This window comes from Schistosoma haematobium, chromosome 2, assembly GCF_000699445.3.
Source record: "Schistosoma haematobium chromosome 2, whole genome shotgun sequence".
In the NCBI taxonomy this organism is placed as follows: domain Eukaryota; kingdom Metazoa; phylum Platyhelminthes; class Trematoda; order Strigeidida; family Schistosomatidae; genus Schistosoma; species Schistosoma haematobium.
The window spans coordinates 44140472-44160333 of NC_067197.1; the positions used below are offsets into that span (position 1 = coordinate 44140472).

The following is a 19862-nucleotide window of genomic DNA, read 5'->3' on the forward strand; positions in this document are numbered from 1 at the left end:
TAACAAAAACTAAAACATTATATCACAAAGTTATTTAAATCTATTAGATATGTAGTTTCCAAGTGAGAATATCATCGTTTTAGTAGAATATCAATGTCCTTGAACAACTACCATAGTGATATACCATTTACCTAACTTGCCTCAATATAAATATACTTATGAGTATAATATTGAAATGAATGAAGATTATAATAGTTGAAAAGCTTTGATGATCTCAATCATTTTAATGACAAAAACTAGATGAAATGACATAATAAAATATGATATCATACAATAAGTGATATTTTACGGAGAGAGGGATAGAGAAATAATACTTCGATAAAATAATCGCTTATGTATTGGTATAATGACTTATATGTAAACTGTAATCTTACATACTGCTTCACATTCTTCTTTGGTTAAAAAGTTATTTTCATTTGCACCACAACCACCATAGATGAATTCTTCACAGATTGTTTTTTGTGGATTCCAACCCCAACGATGAAGTTTTGAACGACATTTACCAGTTAATCTTGGTAATAAACAAATTGGATTTAGTGAATCGTGCACTAAATAAATGTGAAGAGATAATGAGGAAATAATAATTAGGGAATGGAAATCAAGATAGACACGAAAAGGAATAGAAGTATTTGATTGTCAGGCTTTCCTTTCTTACTGTTATAGACTTATGCAACAGACTGACAAAGCTGTTTTTAAAAAAAGGATGGTTAGGAATCAGACGAAATTTCAGTTTAGTGGCTTGTTGATCTTCACGATTTCGTAAACTACCTTGTATTAAACCCATAAACCTTTTAATTAAAATTACAGAACATTGTGAATTAGGGAAAACCACAACACTTCTAACATTTAAATAGATGAAATTCATATTCGAATATTCCTAACAATCAAGTCAACGGGATATCCATACTTGACCTTTGCTTTTTCGAAGTGAGCTCTCCAAGGAATTCCCGTTGTGAATTTCTGATATAAAGTAAAATTCCTCTTCTTACTAGATCATGTGTTCAAACATATTCTCCATAAAGTACCAAGCTTCTATCAGACCTTAAAGTTGGTACTTAATATGAATAAACGGTTTTCTGAATACATATACAACAGATGATGGCTGTTATCTGTTCCTTGGGTTGAGTGGTGAAGATATAGGTTGGTTTAGCCTACAGACTTAGGCTACAATTACATATGAACACCTGATCTTCTAAAATCCAGGAAACCTAACTTTTACCCCATAAGAGGTGCAGTGAGTGAGGAGATAGCAAGAAACAAAAAAGGGGGAAGTGTATATCCTTTTTTTACTTCACCATTTGATGAGGCTGAGCTCACGCTATTATGGATAGAACTCCGTTCAGAAAGAGCTTATTTGTCTTTTGAATCTATGGGTATACTTACATCAGCACGATCACGAAATTTGATGTCAAGTCTTTAGATATACTCAATCTCCACATTAGTTGGATGGGGTTTGATGAATGACCACTGCAAGATATTGTATCTCAGTTTGATAGACAAAGTATACATTATGGCACAAGATCAGTTTTAGCTGATAAATCCTGTTGCTCGATTCGAAATATGGTTCGGATACTAAATGCTCTAGCATGTAGTTTGGGATATGGGCGTGCTAGCTATTTATCAGATACATACCCAAGAATTCAGTTGTCCGACTTTGCCCACAATCTTCAGACTAATTGCTTTTGGTCAGACTACTATCTTATTAAACTGACTGACATGATAGAACACGAAATGTTCCAACAAATCCAGCTTGACTAGTTCTTCATGACAGGCAAGCTTGAACTCAACATTAGGGTAGTGACTAGAGTCTCGAGATAAAATAATATTACATGCGAGCTCTAGGATTCGAAGGGAATGGATGGTGTATTGAACGGTCCTGCCAATTTTTTGTCAAGAAAATCGTATTTCTGACAAAGTTCCACTTTGTTAGAGATGCGAAACAGTGAATAGCTTGGAAGATGGTTCAACGTGGAAAGCATGTGAGTATCATAGCCATTGCGAAAATTTTATTTATTTGAACACATAAATATTGGTACAACAGGGCACCAAATATATATGCCCTACACAAAACAATGAGAATTCGAAGAGAAAAAAAAAAGAAGGTAAGGAGCGTAAAAAAAAGAACAATAACGAACAGATCAGCGCAAGGTACTGTAGTAATAATAATAATAGTAATAATGGGGGGAACGGAAAGGTACAATCAGAAGAAACAAATGATAATGTCTACAGGGAGTAGTGTAGCGTAATTTTATTTATTTGGACACCCAAATATTGGTACGAGGGGGTACGAAATACATAAGCTCCACATAATAACGGTGAGGTTGTGAAGAGATACAGAGTGAAGGGTATAATAAACGAAGAGCAACAATGAACATAAATTAGTGTACGACAGTGAATAGTAATAATGGGAGAAACAGTTAACAAAAATACAATCAGAAAGAATTCTTCCAGTCAAAGAATTTACGTTCACTTTTTATGAAGTAAAAGAAAGTTACAGCAGGATCGCCACTGGCTTCTATTCTGAGCCATGTCTGATAACGTCTCTAGCCACTGTGTTGCACCATCTCTAGGACCCCAACCAGGGAGTCGTGAAGGTCCAACAGAAGTCAGCCCTTTGCAGTTTTCTTTCATAACACGACACCATGTTATACACTGAACACCTCTCCGCTTTTTCCAACCAGTCCTAGAGTTGGCAAATAATGCACGACGTGGAATCCTCTGGGACGAAACTCGTAGAACATGTCCAAGCCACCGAAGTCGGTGTTTCAAGGTGGTGACACCAATTGCATTATCGTCTCTGTGCCCGAGCACACGATGCCGAACCTCTGCATTACTAACATGGTGTTGCCACTGGATGTCAGCAATCCTTCGGCGACAGCGATGATCGAACACAGAGGGTTGTCTAATGTCCTCAACTCGCAGAGACCAGGTTTCACAAGCATAGAGCAGAACTGCTCTCACCGACGCGTTGTAGATCCGACCTTTTACAGCCAGACTAACATCACAAAGGCGCCAAAGGTGGCCCAGATTGGCATAAGCCGCTCTGGCATTCACTATACGTGCATTGATCTCATCACTCACGCCTCCATCAGCACTTAGGCAGCTACCCAGATACACGAACTTCTCGACTACTTTTATCTGCTCACCATCCAGGGTGAGTACAGGATTGGAATCCTGTCAGTCTTGTAGAAGTACTTTGCACTTCGAAGGTGCAAAGCACATACCATACTAACAGACACTGATTGCCAACTGATTAAGTGCGGATTGAATGCCTTGGGCATTATCGCACAGTAAGACAATATCGTCCGCATACTCAAGGTCGAGAAGTCTTTCTCCAGGCAACAGAACCACACCACCATTACTTACAGCCATCAGAGCTGTTTCCAGAATGTCGTCGATAGCAAAGTTGACAAAAGGGCCGGAGGTAAGTCATCTGGGACCGGTGATTTGTAGCGCTTTGAGAGTTGGAGTTACTTGCGAACTTCCGCCTCATTTGGTGGGTCAGTCGTCACCGGCCATGGAGGGCAGTACAGTCTGACCGATGTTGCCGGAGCAGCAGGCCAGTCGAACTGCCCTTTGAAAAATTCTACCCATCATCCAAGACGTCGATGGATGTTAGTGATTGGCATCCCGTCATCCTCACAGATTGTTTCGCTCACACCAGACTTCTTGCTGCCAGTGGCTCGGATGAGTTGGAAGAGCTTTCGGTAGTTACCAGATGCAGCTGCTGCTTTCAGCTCATTAGCACACTCCGGCCACCAAGCTTCTCGGTCCCTACGCAAGCTTTGCTTAATTTCATTGCGTAACATCCTTCGTTTGTGGTCAAACTCACGGTCACCCGGAGTAGACTGACGGCCTTCAATGAGTTGTAAGGAGCCTGAAGAAACCCAATGCTTAAAAGCGGGACGTTTCGCAAACCCACAACTGACTATACCCACCATTTTCATGGCGTCATGCAATTGCAACCAAAGTTCATCTATACTTTTCGGTGGAATGGTAGCTAGCCTAGAAGCTAGCTCGGTTCGATACTTACTTGCAACAGAAGTTGCAACCAAGTTGCTGACATCAATTCTTTGGTGGCGGTCACTTCGTTGTCCACTGAAAAGTAAGGTAAGATTGGCGCGGACCAGGGCATGATCCGAGTACAGATAGGTACTCCAAAAGGAGCGGCAGTCTTGTACACAACCACGCCAGCGGTAGCCGATCGCGATGTGATCAATCTGAGTCCAGGCTTGAGATGCAGAGGGAGGACGCCAGGTGGCACATCGGCGATGACTGTGCCGAAAGTTAGTGCTAGCCAGAATCAGGTTGCGGTTCGTGCATAGTTGCAGTAGACGGTCCCCGTTATCTGTCCTGCGACCAACAAGTCTCCATCGGCCTCCTAAACGACTCTCTTCTGTGCCTAGACGCCCGACCTGAGCACTCAAGTCGCTGGCTAGTACTACAATTTCTGTCGAACGCACTTTCTGGAGAAGAACGGTTAACTGGTGGTAGAATTCATCCTTGATTGCATCCGGGTTGCAATCTGTCGGGGCATAGGCGGAGATGACGAAAAGACATCGTTTCTCACGCCGATTCCTTCTCACTTTGGTGGAACTTTCTAATCTAACAGCACATAACCGACTGTTAATGGGGATCCAATCGATTAGTGCTGCCTTAGCTCTAGCGTTTAGTACGATACTAACGCCAGCAGGACCAGACGAAGATGCCACAGGGTCCCCGGATAAACGCACGTAAAACAAGCTTTTCGAAGTGACAGATGGAGAGCGAATTTGTAGTACTTCACCAGAGCCTTGAATACGGGTATCGGATAGACAACAAACGTCGATATTAAGACTTTCCAAAGACATAGCCAGCCCTATCTGTTGTCCGACCTGCATAAGTGTGCGAACGTTGAAGGTAGCCAGTTTGGATGGTGCAAGTGGTTTCAGAAAACCTGCTTCAGTATTCGTATTTGGTGGTAACATACAATTCTCAACAAGGCAGTGACTCGAGAACGTTTAGATAGAACCGAGTTTCCACCATAGGCGAGCTGATGTATAAGTCGAAAAATAAGGATAGACAGAGTGGGAATAAAAAAGAATGAATAAATGAAGTAAATAATAATAATAATAATAATAATAATAATAATAATAATAATAATGTGAATCGTTCGATTGTTAATCGAAGCAAGACAAGTATTTTCCATAAATATCGACAGTTCATCATATTTGTGTGAGGGCTGTGATACTGCCCGGGTGTCCAGACCGAAGCACGTGGTTTTCTTAGGGGGCCACACTCTGAGCCTTTGACCTAAAGGTCTGATCCACAAGGCAGTGGAGCAACGTAAGGAGATGCAGTCTCATGGTAGCCGATTGATTCATGAGCCATTTGTTCACTCAGGATACTGGAGCCCGTGTACATCATTGGTTTGGGACATTCGCTTTTCATCCTCTCACTTTTGTAAACAACACCCCTGCCACGAGAAGGCAGTGAGTAGGACTTCCCTGACAGAGGCTGTATACACGTGGCCATGTGAGAGCATTTCGAGAGAGAGGGAGGGAGGGCCCATCCCACTCTCGGCCATACCAGGGCATTTGGGGGCCACTGCAAAATGATTACATGAAATACAAAAATTAAGATTTTCGACTACTTATGCAATTTTCTGAATACTTTTGAAATCGACAACATGACGGGTAACTTAATCAACGTTCTCGCAACTCGAGGAAAGACATCAGTCAGTCAGTCAGCTACAACGTAGGACCAGGCACATATGTGCATCGGTCCAGGTTGTCATACCGCATCAGCACAACAAGATGAACACCGGATTCATAGCAGTGGTTAGGTCAAAGGTAGTAATATATAAGAGAAGGATTGCATATAGAGATATAGTACAAGAAGGAAGAATTGGTTCGTAGAAAGAAAGATATGAAGCGATTTTAATCTCTTAGTTTAAGGGAAGACAGGGAGTGTATACACCGACGCCATTGTGATCGATTCTGAGCCATGTCACCAAGAGTCTCCAACCATTGGTTACGATAGTCACGCGGACCGCAACCAAGTAGTCTGCATCTACCAACATGGCTCAGACTAGAAGTTAGTGACTTCAAGCACTGATGCCACGTTTTGGTTTGGCCGCCCCTAACTTTTTTCCAACCATTTCCAATACCGGATAGCATTGCACGTCGTGGTAATCGGTGTTCAGGCATACGTAACACGTGGCCCAACCATCTCAGTCGATGAAGATTCATAACCTCATCAACTGATTTACCATCATTCCCTAATACCCTGCGTCTAACCTCACTATTACTTACCCGGTGATCCCAGCAGACACCAGCAATATTTCTAAGGCATCTGTGGTCAAATACTAATAGCTTACGAGTGTCTTCTACTCTTAATGGCCATGTTTCGCTGCCGTAAATTAAAACAGAACGGACTACCGCGCAGTATACTCGTCCTTTTATTGATAGACGGATATCTCGCCTTCGCCATACGTGACGCAAGTTGGCAAAAGCCAATCGAGCTTTTCGAATCCTTGCTGAGATTTCGTCCGATACCAACCCATTAAGGCTGATCAGACTTCCAAGATAAGTGAAGTTGTCAACGCGTTCGACTACTTCACTCCCTATCCTTAGTTCAGGTGTTAACGCAGACCAGTCCTGAAGCAACAACTTGCATTTAGAGGGAGAGAAGCGCATTCCAAACATTCTGGCATTGTTGCTTAGTGCTACCAGAAGACTCCACATTTTGTCAGCGTCTTCACCAAACAGGACTATGTCATCTGCGTATTCTAAGTCAATAAGTGGACCTCCTGGTAGGAGATCAATGCCCGAGAACTCAGTCGACGAGAAAGTTATTTCCATCAGTAGATCTATGATGAAGTTAAACAAAAGTGGGGAAAGTGGACAGCCTTGACGGACACCACTTGAGGTTGCAAAAGTAGATGACAGTTCGCCATAAGCTCTCACTCGACTAGTAGTGTTCGAGTAAAGAGCCTTTACAAGGTTTATGTACTTCTGGGGTACGCCTTTCAATGACAGACACTGCCACAGAATCTCGCGGTCTACCGAGTCAAATGCTGCTTTTAAGTCGAGAAAGACCACCATTGTCGGACGCCGATAAGTATGCCTGTGTTCTAGAATCTGACGAATGGTGAATATGTGGTCGATGCAGCCACGACCAGGTCTAAAGCCAGCTTGAGTCTCTCGTGTTTGCAGTTCACGAGTCATAGTTAGGTGTCTGATAATTATCGAGGCTAGTATTTTAGATATTATATTAGTTAAACTAATCCCTCTGTGGTTGTCACAGGATGATTTTGACCCTTTCTTATATATTGGGACGATAAGTGATTGTGACCAGTTAGATGGAATAACGTCTAACTCCCAGATTTTAGCTAAAATATTAGTCAACCTAATCGCTAAAATTGGACCACCATCCTTAAAGACCTCTGGAGCCAATCCATCTGGACCAGCTGCCCCTCCTCGTTTCAGATTAACTATAGCCTTTTGAACTTCAGCAAGAGTTGGGGGACCTACTTCAATGTTCCATTCACACTGTCTGGGAATGGAGGGTAGTTGTAGAGTAGCTGAAGGCCAGCTGAACTGTTCTCTGAAATGTTCCGCCCATCGTTCTAAACGCCTGGACTGGGAGCAGATGAGAGTATCGTCTTTTTCCGATATAATCTCACGCTTGACTTATTAATTCCAGTTTCTTTTATTAGTCTGTAAAGCTGTCTTGTGTTCCCTATAGTCGCCGCCTTTTCCATCTCTTTTGCTTTCATTGCCCACCACTGCTCACGGTCGTTTCTTAGACTTTTTCTTAACCTAGATCTGATTTGTTGTCGCTCTTTATCATGTTCGGAACCTGATGGGACGAGTTTGCGAGAATCCATCAGTGTGATAGACTTTGAAGAAATCCACTGGTTCTTTGAAACTCTGTGGTTTAAGTCGCTAATAGATGTCACTGCTGCTTGTATGTCTTTCCAAGCAACATCTGGGTCAGCCTCGTCTTCAGAACTACCTAATCGTGACCTCAGTTGTTCCTGGAACCTACTTTTGGTTTCCTCGCTACTCAGTTCGGTTCTAATGGGTCTTTTTACTGTGGCTTTTTTGCGTCCAGTGAGGAGCAAGCAGATGCGTGCCCGTATTAGGGCGTGGTCGGAGTCCAAGCAGGTACTCCAGGATGAGCGACAATCTCCTACCGACCCTCTCCAACGATGACTGATGGCAATATGGTCTATTTGAGTCCATCGTTGGTTTGGTGTAGGGGGTCGCCATGTTAGACGATGTCTCTCCTTATGCTTAAAATTTGTGTTTGCTAAAAATAAGCGATTGTCTGAGCACAGTTGCAGCAGACGGTCACCATTATCTGTTCGCTGTGCCGGAATGCTAAAATATCCACCTAAATGCCTTTCTGTTTGGTTTAAGCTACCTATCTGAGCATTAAAGTCACCCCCTATGAGTACTATGTCTGAGCGTTTAGCTTTCTGAAGAAGTTCAGAAAGCTTTCTGTAAAATTCATCTTTCACATCGTCTGAGCTGCAGTCAGTGGGAGCGTAGGCAGAAACGACGAAAAGGCAACGACGTGTGTCCCTATCCTTCCGAGTTTTTACGGAGCCGTTTAGCCGAACAGCACATAGACGACTGTTGACGGGGATCCATTCTAGCAGTGCTTGTTCCACCCTCATGCTTAGTGCTATGCCTACACCTGCCAGTCCACGAGAACTGGCCATCGGGTCACCAGATACACGTAGGGTGTATCTCGTTGGCTCTCCGTTTTGCCGAGGTGAGGTCAAGTGAATGAGCACACTGGAATCCTGTATGCGTGTTTCGGAGACACAGCATACATCAATGGAAAGAGACTCTAGGGTTCTAGCCAAGGAAGCCTGCTGACCGATTTGACATAGAGTGCATACGTTGAAAGCTCCAATGTGTAGTTTGGAGCGAGGTTTCAGTAGACCTGGGACAGAGTTTTGAGCACTAGAATAGTTGGCTATGGTGACACTTGAGGAGGAAGCCGAAGGAGGAAGTTTAGGGTTGAAAGTCGATGTAGGAGGAATAATAGGAATTGAAGAGGAAGGTTGATTATGAATACAGTGGTCTTGGGTGCTGTTAGAGGTATGAGGGCGGTTATCACTTCCCGGTTGCCCACACCGTGGAAGGGTTCTTCTGGAGGTACCTGAAAAGGAAATTGGATTAGAGGCGGTCTCAGTGACCTGAGAGCGTGACCGCAGAGCCCAGCGGACAACTGCCTGAGGCCGGTCGCGCACGGCCTTTTCGTGAGAGGTTTTTGACGTGTTAGCTCCGTTCTTCAAAGGGCCTTACCCCCGGAGACGGAAATCCGTGAGGTAAGGTGAGGTGTGCATTTTTAGGGTCGACCTTTTCTAACCCCACCCCTCCTTGTGGGAAGGCAGCATCGCTGTCATGCTGGTTGTCTGAAGGAAACACCTTACTGCTGTCACACCTCTGTACAGTCAGCAGTACGACTTCGCCTTCGGACCTTGGGTTTGTTGCTTTTAGTCTTACCGCTCTTCAACCGACCTGTCTGACATGGTAGGACCTTGAGGAACGGTTGTTCCAGCCAGTATAGCTCGGTTGCTTCATCACGATAGGCAAGCCCGACCACCACGTCAAGGTAGCAACAACGGTCGGGCGAGAAAAGACATCCTAGTTTCTAATTCAACTTTTCACTGTAGGAGACTTTGGTATGTTCTTTGAGATTATTTTCAGCTTTTGATTTTATTTCTTGACACCACATGTTGTAAATATGCGCCCCGTTGTATCAAGTTTATGTTTCAACGTAATTATAAGCAACCAAGAATCAAATCCAGTTTAGTGCAAACTTCTAAGGGTATTTAGGAAAAATACTGTGACCCAAAATCACCTAGTTGTTATAAATTAACAGAACTACAGGAATGATTTAGGGCAGTAAAGTATTTCCATAAGTATTAAACTTTACAGAATACCATATTTAGTGGGTTTTTTTCTTTCTTAGTAGTGAAGTTGATATCTTTTGTTAACAAAAACGCTTACTTCCAAGTAGCGATTATCAAGGACTGTTTAGGACGCCGCGATTATGAAGCTGTTAAAATATTTTTATTAAAAGCCTACGTAAGATACATCAGTAGCAAATTCCAAAATGGAATATCAAGGAAACATTAATAGTCGGCAATTATTCCCAAATGCTATTATTTGTCAGTTGGTACAATCATTACTGACATATATATTGTAGTTCCACTACTAGGTTAGGTGATAAAAACAACTGACAAAATACTTCGATGAATTCAGACTATTGACAGAGATCATACAGTAGCTTGTTATTCACTCGCAACTCCGTCATTAACAACGAAACACAAAATAAACAGAAATAAGCCACAGGTATTTATTTATATGTCTTACTCCCATGTAATTAAACTATTGAATATAAAAGACCTTCCACGGACTGAAATAGTTAGGAAATGAACATGCTCGTTGGTATAGAAGTCTATTGAAAAATGATAGGAACTACTAGACCAAGACGAAGCAAGCAAACGTAGGTTTGTTACATCGACTTAAGACGCCTGTTGCTTTAGCTTATGAGAAAGTCAAATGCATAACAATAATATTATAAATATGAATCGAACTTACATATACATGGATATTAATGTCAAGTTAGAATTAAAACAAACGAAATACTTAACAGACGATATTTAGCATGATTATATATTTAGTGGGTTTACACACAACCCTTAATAATACGAATGAAAAAACAGTCTTTATCAACCATTTGAATATTCAGCAGTGTTGAGATTGAATTTCCCCTTAAGTATTATGGCTCTAAGTACTTGGTATAGTGTTTCGGCAAGTTATCTCAACCTTTTACAACTCAGTATAGGAAATCCAAGCCCGAATAAATGGATGTTGACTTTTGAATGTCTTGAGAATATCATGTCAAATCGGCATTTTAGAGAAAAATCAAAGTGGAATAACAAGAAAATGAATCTAGTTCCAAACTTACTGTTAATATGTGAATGATCACTTGAGTAAATGTGCATGAAGTAGGATAAAACCAGTAAAAGTATCAATGTTACAATAATTCCCAAGCCAATTAGTAACGCAGATAACGCTCGTTGACGAGGAATAACTTCCCGTCTGTAGATCATCGCTGAGCTTGATGGAGGTTGAAAATCAGACCAATGAGACTCCACAAGAGACTCTTTTTCTTGAGCCATTAGAAAACAATCAATGTTTACTGAGTATTCAGGATGAAGATATATACATATAATTCCGAATTCGTTAGCCTTGTGACCCGATATCCAATATTTTGGTCAAGATCTTGCATAAACCGATTGATTTCTTTGTGCTTGCTATATGTAGATTATTTTTTGGCCCGGAAGATATTTTCGGACTTGCGTTTCGTTTGAAATTTAAGTTTCAGTTTCAGTTTGGGAAGGACAGGAGGCTCGATGGCCTATGTTAGTCCTGGCAATGGTGGTCTCTCAGTTGATCCAACTTTCTTTTGAAAGAGTCGACGGATGGAGCCTCAACCACGTGCTGAGGTAGTGAATTCCACTCGTTGATGATTCGATGGGAAAGTCGATAGTCAGCTGACAAGTAATTTGTTCTCGGCTTGTGAACTTTTTTGGAGTGTCCTCGTAAATTCTCTGTTTTGGAAGACAAGAAAAATGAGGGCATGTTAGGTGCAAATTTATCACTAAGCAATTTGTAGACTGTAATCAAGTCGCCTCTAGTTCTGCGATATGACAACGGGAAAAGGTTCAGCTTGGCCAGTCGAGATTCATACGGAAGCTTCGCTATTCCGGGAACCAGCTTAGTGGCCATTCTCTAAACCTTTTCCAGAAGCTCACTTTCTTTTTTTAAGCAGGGGCTAGCCGCTTGTATGCAGTACTCAAGTTTAGGACGAACGAACACTGTATACAAAGTCAAAAACGTCTTAGCGTCGACATGACTAAAAGCTCTACGTATTGACCATAACGTTCTAAAACTTTTGGCGGCTATTGCACGGCAGTGTTCAGTAGTCTTTAAGTCTTGACTAACGATAACTCCTAAGTCATTATATGTCTGGACGACAGGTAGCTCAGTGTTATTCATCGTGTATGCATCTGTACCTTGATGACCGATATGCATCACAACACACTTGGAAGTATTTATCGGTAACTGCCAGGCTTCAGACCATTCAGATAATCTCTTCAGGTCATTTTGAAGTTCTAAGCTATCACTCTTACATCGTATCGTTTTCCATATCTTGACATCGTCAGCATATAGCAAGACCGATGATGATAGGAGACAAGGAAGGTCATTTACATACAAGAGGAATAGCACTGGCCCCAAAACTGTACCCTGGGGCACTCCACTAAGCACAGTTTCCCAGCTAGATAACTGTGAGTTCACCCTTACTCTTTGTTGACGCCCAACTAAGAAGTCTTTTACCCACATCAATAAATTGCCTGCAATCCCGACTTTTCTTAGCTTATATAACAGCCGGTTGTGCGGAACTTTATCAAAAGCTTTACTGAAATCAATGAAGGCGACGTCTACAGGTAGCTTTTGGTCCTTAAGAGCGCACCAGCTTTCACGAGCCACTAATAAGTTAGTGAGACAAGAATAACCTATTCTGAAGCCGTGCTGCTTCTCCGAGAGGATCCGGTTTTTATCGAGATACTTAAACAGCTCCTTCCGAATAATCTTTTCTAAGATTTTAACAACCACACTAGTTAGGCTAACGGGGCGGTAGTTCTCAGGTTTGTGTTTCGTGCCTGTTTTGAAGACAGGACTTACTATGGCGTTTTTCCAATCTTTCGGTAAGCGACCCTGCGTAACGGATAGGTTAAAGCATGTACTTAAAGGGCTTGCAACGAAGTTAGATAATTCCTTCAGTAGCCTAGGATGTAATTCATCGGGCCCCGTGGATTTACCTATGTCAAGCTTATTTAGCAGACCAAAGACATCGAGTTCTTTAATGGTCACGCTATCCAGTGTATGTATGGGGGATCTGTATACGCTGACGAGAAGGGCGCTTCTATGGTATACACGTTGCTAAAGTAGTTTGAGAACGCTTGAGCCTTACCAAAGTCGTCCTCCACTGATGATGAAGCAGTACTGTCTCCCCATAGAGCAGGAATATTTCCTTTTCTCCTTGTCCTTTGGTTTATATAGGAATACAAGCGTTTAGGACATTCTATGGATTCCTTAACAAGTTTTTCTTCGTACAATTTTCTAGACATACGGAGGGTCGAGGCACAAGTGTTCCGAGCCTTTCGATACTGAGATTTTGACTCATCAGTCCCCAGTATCCTAAATATATCCCACGTTTTCCTTTTCTTACGGAGAAGGATACGGATCTCCCTACTGAACCATGGTGGTGAGTTTTTCGGCCCCTTTGGTATAGTCCAAGGGATGTGAGGTGTGGTAACTTTTAAGTATGAATTTCGAAATGCGTCCCAGGCCGTTTCAATGGAGGACTCTGGGTCTATTGTCCAATCTATTAACGATGCTGAGTGCATGATGTCTGGTATGTTTGCTTTCCAGACGTTGGGTCTGGACTGGACTGACGCGTCCTCATGACTGGCAGTTATATGGAAGTCGAAAGTTAAAACTGCGTGGTCACTTTTACCTAAGGGTGGCATATGATGGAGGTTCGCAACATCATCCTCATAGTGAGTCAGTATAAGATCTAATAAGGATGATTCAGTGTCCGAATCGTACCTTGTCGCTTCTTTCACATGTTGCACTAGAGCACATGTGATAACCCCATCAACTAGTTCCTGCTCGAGAGAATTCTCCGACGATTTAGTTCGCAGATTTTCCCAGTCTACCATAGGTGCATTAAAGTCCCCTAGGATTAGACATCGACCACTTTGTGGCCAAGTATTGAGACTGCTTAACAGGATCTCATTTGCCTCACAGCTTGGACTGCGATAGACCAAACCAATCAGCAGCTCTTGTCCCTTGCATTTTAAGCGAAGACTAACTAATTCACACGTCCCACTCTCATGGGATACACTATCGATAATGGTAAATGGGATAGCATTCCTAATGAATAGAGCTACTCCCCCTCCTTTGCGTTTTTGTGTTCTGTCGGCCCTTACTAACGTAAAGCCCTCGAAATCAAGTTCTATACTATCTATAGCCTGTGTCAGCCAGGTTTCTGTTACTGCAATTATATCTGGCTTTGTAGATTCAATCTGTACACCTAGTTCCGATCGCTTATTAAGTAAGCTTCGTGCATTGGTGTAACAGATCCAAAGCCTCTTTAAGTGCCTTCGTGCTTCACCCAGAGTGGCTTCGGCATCATTCTCTGTCGAAGTCTTACAACCCGAAAATTTACAATTTTCAGGTCCTTTTCGCCAGCGTCTAACCTATGTTGTAGTTCTTTCTCGGCTTCCCGTCTTTTAACACGGTCTGCCAACGGTTGGTCCTTTCGGATAAAGACTCCTGAACCCTTTAATTTGTGTCCATTTTGTAAAATTAGGTCACGTTCGTTCGAAGAGCCGAATACTACTTTAAGCAGTCTGGAATGATTTGGTTTCGAGTCCGTTAGACTCCCTAGTCTGTACACCTTTAGCAAGGTGACCCCGGTCATATTTTGAGGCATGAGTTGATTAAGCAGCTGCCTAATCAGTACAATGTCATGCTCAAAACGAGCTTTAGGTTCAGAGCTATCGCTCTCCTTAATTCTATGAAAAATAGCTGATCTGTCGCTATAATCAGCTTTCGGTTTTTCAACCACTTTTACGGGGGCAGGTTTCCTTTTATATCAATACTTTTCTTCCTTACAACCTTTACCCATTCGTCAACGGTGCTGGTAGAAGCAATAATAGTTGCGTCAAACCTAGTGTTGGGTTTTGGGGGTTGTCGACGACCTGAGAGGTCGTGTTATGTTTACCGTTCGAAACCGATCGAGCCTTGCGATTGCGGCTTCTAGGTGTTTCCTGTTGGATCCCATCTGGAAGACGGGGAACAGAAGACCCTACTTTTCTTGAGCTTTTGTTTAAGGCAGGCCTCTTTGGAGACTGCTTTTCTTTCTTTGATGGGCGTGAGTCATCTATCACCGGACTAACCTTAGTTTCCTTCACGTTGATTTGCGTGTCGACAGATCGAGTGCTGTTTGACGCGTTCCGACTATGCTTGCTAAAATACTTCTTTGCAGCATCAACCAGTGAGATGGCCTCGGTTAGCAAGCTGTTTGCATCCGAGCAGCACTGTTGACAAAGCCACACACAACCCTTCTTACTGAACCGTTTGAAAGCAGCAGGCGTTAAGTTCGTGCAAACTTCGTGGTACCAGCCTTTGCACTCGTCGCACTGCATGCCGCTTTCAACAGGATAACGACAACCCGGACGTTGACAACTGCTTTTTTTACACTGTCCGGTCATTTAGGAGGGGTTCTTTTTTAAACTGTGATGACACTCAGAAACAAAAAAATTTATCAGTGACCAAAAGTGAAGAGCTGTAGATTGCTAGGACCAAAAGTACTAACAGATACAGTTGAAAAAGAGGTACTCAAGAGTACCAACGACAGAACAGTAAAAACGATACTTTAGTCGAATACTTTAACTGAAATAAATTCAATTACAGTGAAAACAGTAGTCTTGATACGTAATAAACGATCAAAACAAACAAATTTACTCAGCGAGGAAAAATACCAATGTGCGAACGGATAGTGCTCACTGTTTGAACTTGGAACTACACCACGAAACTTTTCGAAAGACCTAGCGGAAATTAATTGCGTGCAAAGTACCAACTGGTTTAGGCCTTTCCGGTTGTTTGTTGCGAGGTTCGGACTGCGCGCGTCCCTTTAAGTAGAAAACTTTGTACACATTGCTTTAATTCCGTTTCGCTCACCAAAAGCTATTCACCATATTTCAATTGAAAGCTTTTCGGTCGACATCTGTTTGCTTTTTGGTGTTTTTAGAAAGGGTTTTCTCATTTGTGTTTTTCTCTGATTTTGCATAAGCGTCTTCCTGTATGGTCGTCTTCAGAAGAAGGTTTCAGTATTCCTGCATGTGTTTTTGTTAGTTATTAGTGTTTTGCCACCTATGACACCTTATATAGTGATTGTGGTAAAGAACATAATAAAACCTGCACTGGACTGAGTCCGAATGCCCTTAAACAGTGTCTCAATTCACAGGCATGGTAGCAGTATAAAATGTGCTGTCCTACAAAGTCTCTTAAGATTCAAAATTCGATAGACGTACTGAAAATAACTTTAACGTGACTCAAAGAAACGAGGAGGCGCTTTACAAAACACAGGTCTTTCGAAGCAAATGATCCTGGATTTGTGTCTTGAAGACACCCTAGTCACGTATATGTCATGATCTTGTTGCTCCAAACAGGCAAAAGAAGCAACGAAATGAAGAAGCAGAACATAGATGGCCAGCACCTCAACTTTTATGCTACTAGTTACACCCCGAAACAGACGATAGGTAATGTATCACAGAGACAGACAGTGGATGAAATGACGAGTGAAAGACCAACTCACACAACTACACACAGGGTGCATAGGCGTGGAAATACATGGACATATAAATAAGACGTGGATTGCGCTAAAGGTAACAATTTACCATAAAAACAATAATTTTATGAATCTGGAAACGCATCAATAATCACATGCCGTCTGAGATAATGTCTGCTCAAAAGTTAAGATGAATCATGTGGGTTGCTATTGTTACCATGCAACATACAGATCAGAAGCATGACAAACGAAATTCGGTTGATAACTATCGTGATTTGTAGGATTGAAAGATTAAACTTTACAGATTGCAACTTCATTATCAACTTGAAAGACACCTTATCCATGGGTTCTCCTGAGAAAATGGCACATAACGTGCAGTTTGGTGCTTTCAAATGCAAGACACCCGACTGCTTGCGGTCCACATTAGCCTGGTGTGTAAAACGAATGACTTTCGTATCGAAAAACTGTATTTATGGTAAAATAAGCTCAGGAATCGAGTGGCGGGTGACGTGAATGCACTCCCCATTACTAAAACAGACAAAAAGAGGAAAGTATAATCAAACTTGTTTGATTTAAGGCCGTTAAAAGCCTTGATGTAGTTAGTTCTATTCAGTCGCATCAAAGATCTCAGTCAATATAAATACCAACGATATTCGACAATCCTGGGCTTAATATTCAATTATGGAGTCGATATTGGACAAACCAATAACTTGCCACATGCAAGGAGGATTGACCATTCTCTCAGGCTCATCGTTGCTATAATCTACCGAACAGATGTTTCGACTCTTGCCGAAACACAGATGCTCAAACTAATGTTAATTAACTTCATGTACAACATCGATTACTACACAGTTAATTCGGAAGCAGCAGTTGCAGCAACGTGGAGACAATTTTGCCCCCAAATGCCCTGGCACGGCCGAGAGTGGGAAGAGTTCGCTCTCCCTCTCCAAATGCTCTCACATGACCACGCGTATATAGCCTCTGCAAAAGAAGTCCTACTCACTGCCTTCTCGTGGCGGCGGTGTTGTTTATGAAAATGAGAGGACGAAAAGCGAATGTTCGACGCTTTAACTGGATCCCAAACCGAGTCACTGGTGCACATGGGCTCCAGTATCCTGAGTGAACGAATGGCGTGTGAACAAATAGTTGGTCACCAGCTTCCATGGGACTGCATCTCCTTACGATGCTCCACTGCCTTGTGGATCAGATCTTCAGGTCGAAAGCTCTGGATGTGGCCCCTGAGAAAACCACCAGCTTCGGTTTGGGCACCCGGGCAGTATCACAGCCGTCACACATATCGAATGAGATTTGTGTGGCGCACATATATTTGGTGCCTCGTTGTACCAATATCTATGTGTTAAAATAAACAATAAATAAATAAGAGACAATTCTGGGGGTTATATGACCAAGTAACCCTGATGAATAAGAAGAGAACAACAACGCATGTTGCATGCCCTCTTACTAGGTAAAACCAGCAACTCAGCATTCGAATGTAGTTTTCTATGCAGGTGAGTTCACGTCCTATGTAACAGTACCGTACCCAAGCAGTGCAATGGGTTCGTTTTACGCCAAATATGTCAATGATTCTGGTTTGTATATTTGCAGGTAAGGGAACCAAACGAAAAGAAATATAAAGCTCCGTATATATATATATATATATAAAGCAACGAAGTACAGAAAACTCAGTAACAGCCTATGTGACAGTTTCAGTTGTAGTCCGGGAGAACCATAATACAAACCCTGCTAATTTATCTACGAAGCCACTGATCGCTCTAAAGGGCATAACTCTGGATCAATTGACTTCGGTCGGCAACCTATGATACAAGGCACTATCAACATAATCACATTGACTGAACTGACCACGAAGAAAACAAACTCATGTCACTTAACTCTTACAGAACTGAGAAACGTTTCTCAAAGCACACATATAGCAGCCGCTGTCTAGAAACATGACATCAGGCAAAAGGGAGCTGAGAATCTTCACACCACTGTAAGAGGATCTAGGGACGAAATGTGAGAGACCGAAAACATGTGCTTCGTGCATGGAATGAAGATCACAGTTTTGGAGGATACCTGGACCTCTAACGTAATGAACCACATATTGGACGTATAGGGCATGTAGTTATATAGATATGACAGGCAACACAAAAGGAGATGCAGAATGGGGGCATCTATCTCCAGCTACATCACTGCCGCAGTACTTTGATATGCTACCTGTTCAAGTACTCACTGAAGACGCAACAGATGCCATGAGAATGGAAGCAGACTACTTTCTTCAATCTTCAAAGGGGGGACATAGAAGATCCATCCGGTTGCAGATTAGTCATATTGCTCGAATGCAATCGAGGGATTGATCAGCGACTAAGTAAGCAAATACACACGCAATGAAAACGTCCCTCACGAAGCCTAACATTAGTTAAAAAGGCAGGTTTTCCATGTTCAATCTTCACCCAGAAATGGATGGCTGGATAAATCGCTGGTCCACGTAATATTACTCTATTGCAAGCACTCATCAAGGGGAAGACTAACAGTATGGTCTTTACAGGTCCGCCTCTATCTTGGTTTGAAAATTGCTTGTGGAACCTGACATTGCGTAATGAAGAAAGTAGTGTTCATGTTATATGGTGAGTCTCAACTTCAGCAGCCTCACAAAGAGCCGTTCATGACCCATTCCCCTTCTCGAATCTTACTGACGACTTTCTGGAAAAATTACCCCCCAACTTTCGTATACGCTAATGATGTCAAGACATGACGTTCATAAGAAGAGAAAAGGATTCACTCGAAATTAAGAAGGACCGCATGACTGAAATCGAATTGGCAGTGGATAAAATGTTAAAATTTAACCCGTCGGAATGTCATGTTATAAACATTCAACCACTTGGAACGAAGACAACAGAGACAGGTAACTATGTGGGTGAAATGGTTAGGAGATGAATCCCATTGAGATAGACTCTGGTATCTGTAATTATTCTATGTATGGGAGTGATGGGAGTTATGATAAGGGTGCACAATATACCATGTACGCCAAGGTACACCGACGCAGACATCCTTCAAAAAAAAATCACCACTTTGTTTGAAACAGCACCTGTAATACGGCACAATAGTGAAGGACGACCCACGTACGCTGTAATATTCTTTTAAAGTAATTACTCTCATTTGAAATGTCTACGGTTGCCTAGTGAGAACGTCTACTCCCTCGCAGATTACTATCTACTTCATAAACTAACCGTGCCTGACGCATTTCTCATAACTTATCCGGTGCCATCGTTATCACGTAATATCAGATTATTAATGTCTTCATTTCTATTCTATCCGTTTGTTCGTTATTCCTTCAGCTCTGTTGGCTCACACTGTTTGCATTAGTGCTCAGTTTACTTTCTTCAAACAATCATCTTATTTTTATTATTTTGGACACTGTAATAAACCGGCAT

General features: G+C 42.2%; 1 protein-coding gene across 1 annotated transcript; it reads right to left on the bottom strand.

Annotated features, from left to right (window-relative positions):
* Positions 1-145: 145 nt before the first annotated feature.
* On the bottom strand, positions 146-15787 carry MS3_00007052 (KappaPI-actitoxin-Avd3d). The gene is made up of 3 exons (XM_051215308.1): positions 15648-15787; positions 10975-11620; positions 146-548 (listed from the first exon to the last, which is right to left on the bottom strand). The coding sequence occupies exons 2-3, from the start codon at positions 11186-11188 to the stop codon at positions 352-354; spliced, it is 411 nt and encodes a 136-aa protein (XP_051068517.1). The 5' UTR covers positions 11189-11620; positions 15648-15787; the 3' UTR covers positions 146-351.
* Positions 15788-19862: the final 4075 nt, after the last annotated feature.